Below are 1,986 nucleotides of genomic sequence, written 5' to 3' on the forward strand. Positions count from 1 at the left end.
CCCCCCCAACCATTTTACTTCTTACCTTGATACACTTTTTATACTTTAGCCTCTTTTTTCTCCATTTCAAGCATATTTACATTTGAAATTGCTAAGTGGCATTTGAATTTGCTATGCGTTACATTTGAGATTTCTATGTTTACATTTGAACTTGTTATTGTTGTATTAGGGCTTTTAATGACGTCATTTGTATATTTGGATTTGTTAGGTGCAATTTGGTCTTTCTATACGGCATTTGAATTTGTTATGTGTATATTTGAACTGAAAAACTATATATAGTATCAAAGAAATAGGACAAAAGGACAGTCGTAACCACGTCCACCGACTTATCCATCGTAAAAGACACAATGTCTCAAAAAAGGAAGTTACAGGTTTTTTTTCTACCTTTTAGTTTTAGTCAAGCATCAGCTTCCATTTCTGGAGCAAGGGTCAAAATTCAGTAATCTGAAAACGTTTTACGTTCAGAAAAGGTGCAAGCCTACGGTAGACTTTTTTTTTTAACCACACGAACATACTTTTGAGAGATCGCCAGCGCACCTCAGGAATGTCAAGGCCTTAGCCGTTTTCAAGAACGCACATACATGGATCTTAGTCAAGCTTCAACTGCTATTTCTCGGTTAGCTCAGGGATCAACATTTTGTAATTTGAAATCGTTACATGATCAGAAAAGATGCAAATATACCGTTTTTAGACGACACGACAGTTTTGAGCGGTCACTCACTCATTTCTAATTAGAGTCTTGTCAAATTTATGGCGGTTTCCAAGAAGGCACATGCAATACTCGCATTGTTAGTCATGTTTGAGATGTCCTTTCTTGTTTAGCCCAAGAATCAAAATTAAATTTTATCACCTGAAAGCGTTTAAATGATCAGAAAAGATGCAGGTATACAATTTTCAGACAAATTGGACATCCTAAACGGACACTTATTCATTTTTACGAAAAGAATTGTCATTGTCAAAGTGAAGGCTATGTCCAAGAAGGCAAATGCATTCCATCTTATTTAGGCTTGAGATGTTTGTTTTTCTCTCTAGTATATAGGACAAGTTCTGTTATCTGAAAGCATTTCTTGTTCAGATAAGATGCAGGTGTACAATTTTCAGAAAATATAACAAACATTTTGAGAGGTCAGTCACTCATTTTACCTCATTGAAGTCGTCAGAGGTTGTGGCGGATACATGTACCAAGAAGACATGATAGTAATTATTATACGTTCCGAGTCAAGCTAAAGCTTCTATTTGTCTGTCAGCTCAGGGATTAAGATTATGTCACCTGAAAGCGTTTCCCGTTCATTTTGAGAGGTCAGTCACTCATTTTTACTTGATTAAAGGTCGTCAGAGTTATGGTTGTTCCAAAGAAGGCACTCGAGTGCTGCCACAAAAGAGGTTTCGTATAAACGCAGAATATCTGTGCACGTTTTCTAAGAGTCAGTTTATTAGTGGATGAATAATGAAATGCCAGGCAAGAAAGATCAAAGAGTTAAATGCCACATTCCACAGTAGAAAACAAAAGTGCATCTGCTTGTGAAGAGTTTGTCTATTCCTGGTTCACATTCTTGCGTAGATTTTGTTCATTGTCAGAGGGTCATGAGTCGCCCGTGTCCAATAGCAACGGTAACGCTACTTTTCGTTTGTTCTTTTCGAGAAAATCTCCTATCTTCTTTTGGATGTACCGGTATTTCTCTGTTTCTTTGGCAACGCGCAGCTCCGTCTGGTGGCGTTCCTGGGCTTCAAGGAGTCGCCTCATCTCCTCTTCCGGGTCACTCTGTTGTCTGAAAGTAAGGAGACTTTGTTAGATAGATAGATAGATAGATAGATAGATAGATAGATAGATAGATAGATAGATAGATAGATAGATAGATAGATAGATAGATAGATAGACAGAGAGAGAGTGTGAGAGGGAGGGATGGGAGAGAAAAAGAGAGAGAGAGAGAGAGAGAGAGAGAGAGAGAGAGGAGGGGAGAGATACAGAAAGAGAAAGAGAACAGA

At 37.9% G+C, this 1,986-nt stretch overlaps 1 protein-coding gene across 1 annotated transcript in view; it reads right to left on the minus strand.

Annotated features, from left to right (window-relative positions):
* Nucleotides 1-142: 142 nt before the first annotated feature.
* The window catches only part of LOC106013692, a 9,534-nt gene continuing 7,690 nt past the window's right edge, over nucleotides 143-1,986 (minus strand). The window contains exon 3 of the mRNA XM_035973331.1: nucleotides 143-1,769. Within this exon, the coding sequence (XP_035829224.1) occupies nucleotides 1,583-1,769 (187 nt within the window). The 3' untranslated portion in view covers nucleotides 143-1,582. The remainder of the gene's footprint in view (nucleotides 1,770-1,986) is intronic.

This window comes from Aplysia californica, unplaced genomic scaffold (genome assembly GCF_000002075.1).
Source record: "Aplysia californica isolate F4 #8 unplaced genomic scaffold, AplCal3.0 scaffold01140, whole genome shotgun sequence".
In the NCBI taxonomy this organism is placed as follows: domain Eukaryota; kingdom Metazoa; phylum Mollusca; class Gastropoda; order Aplysiida; family Aplysiidae; genus Aplysia; species Aplysia californica.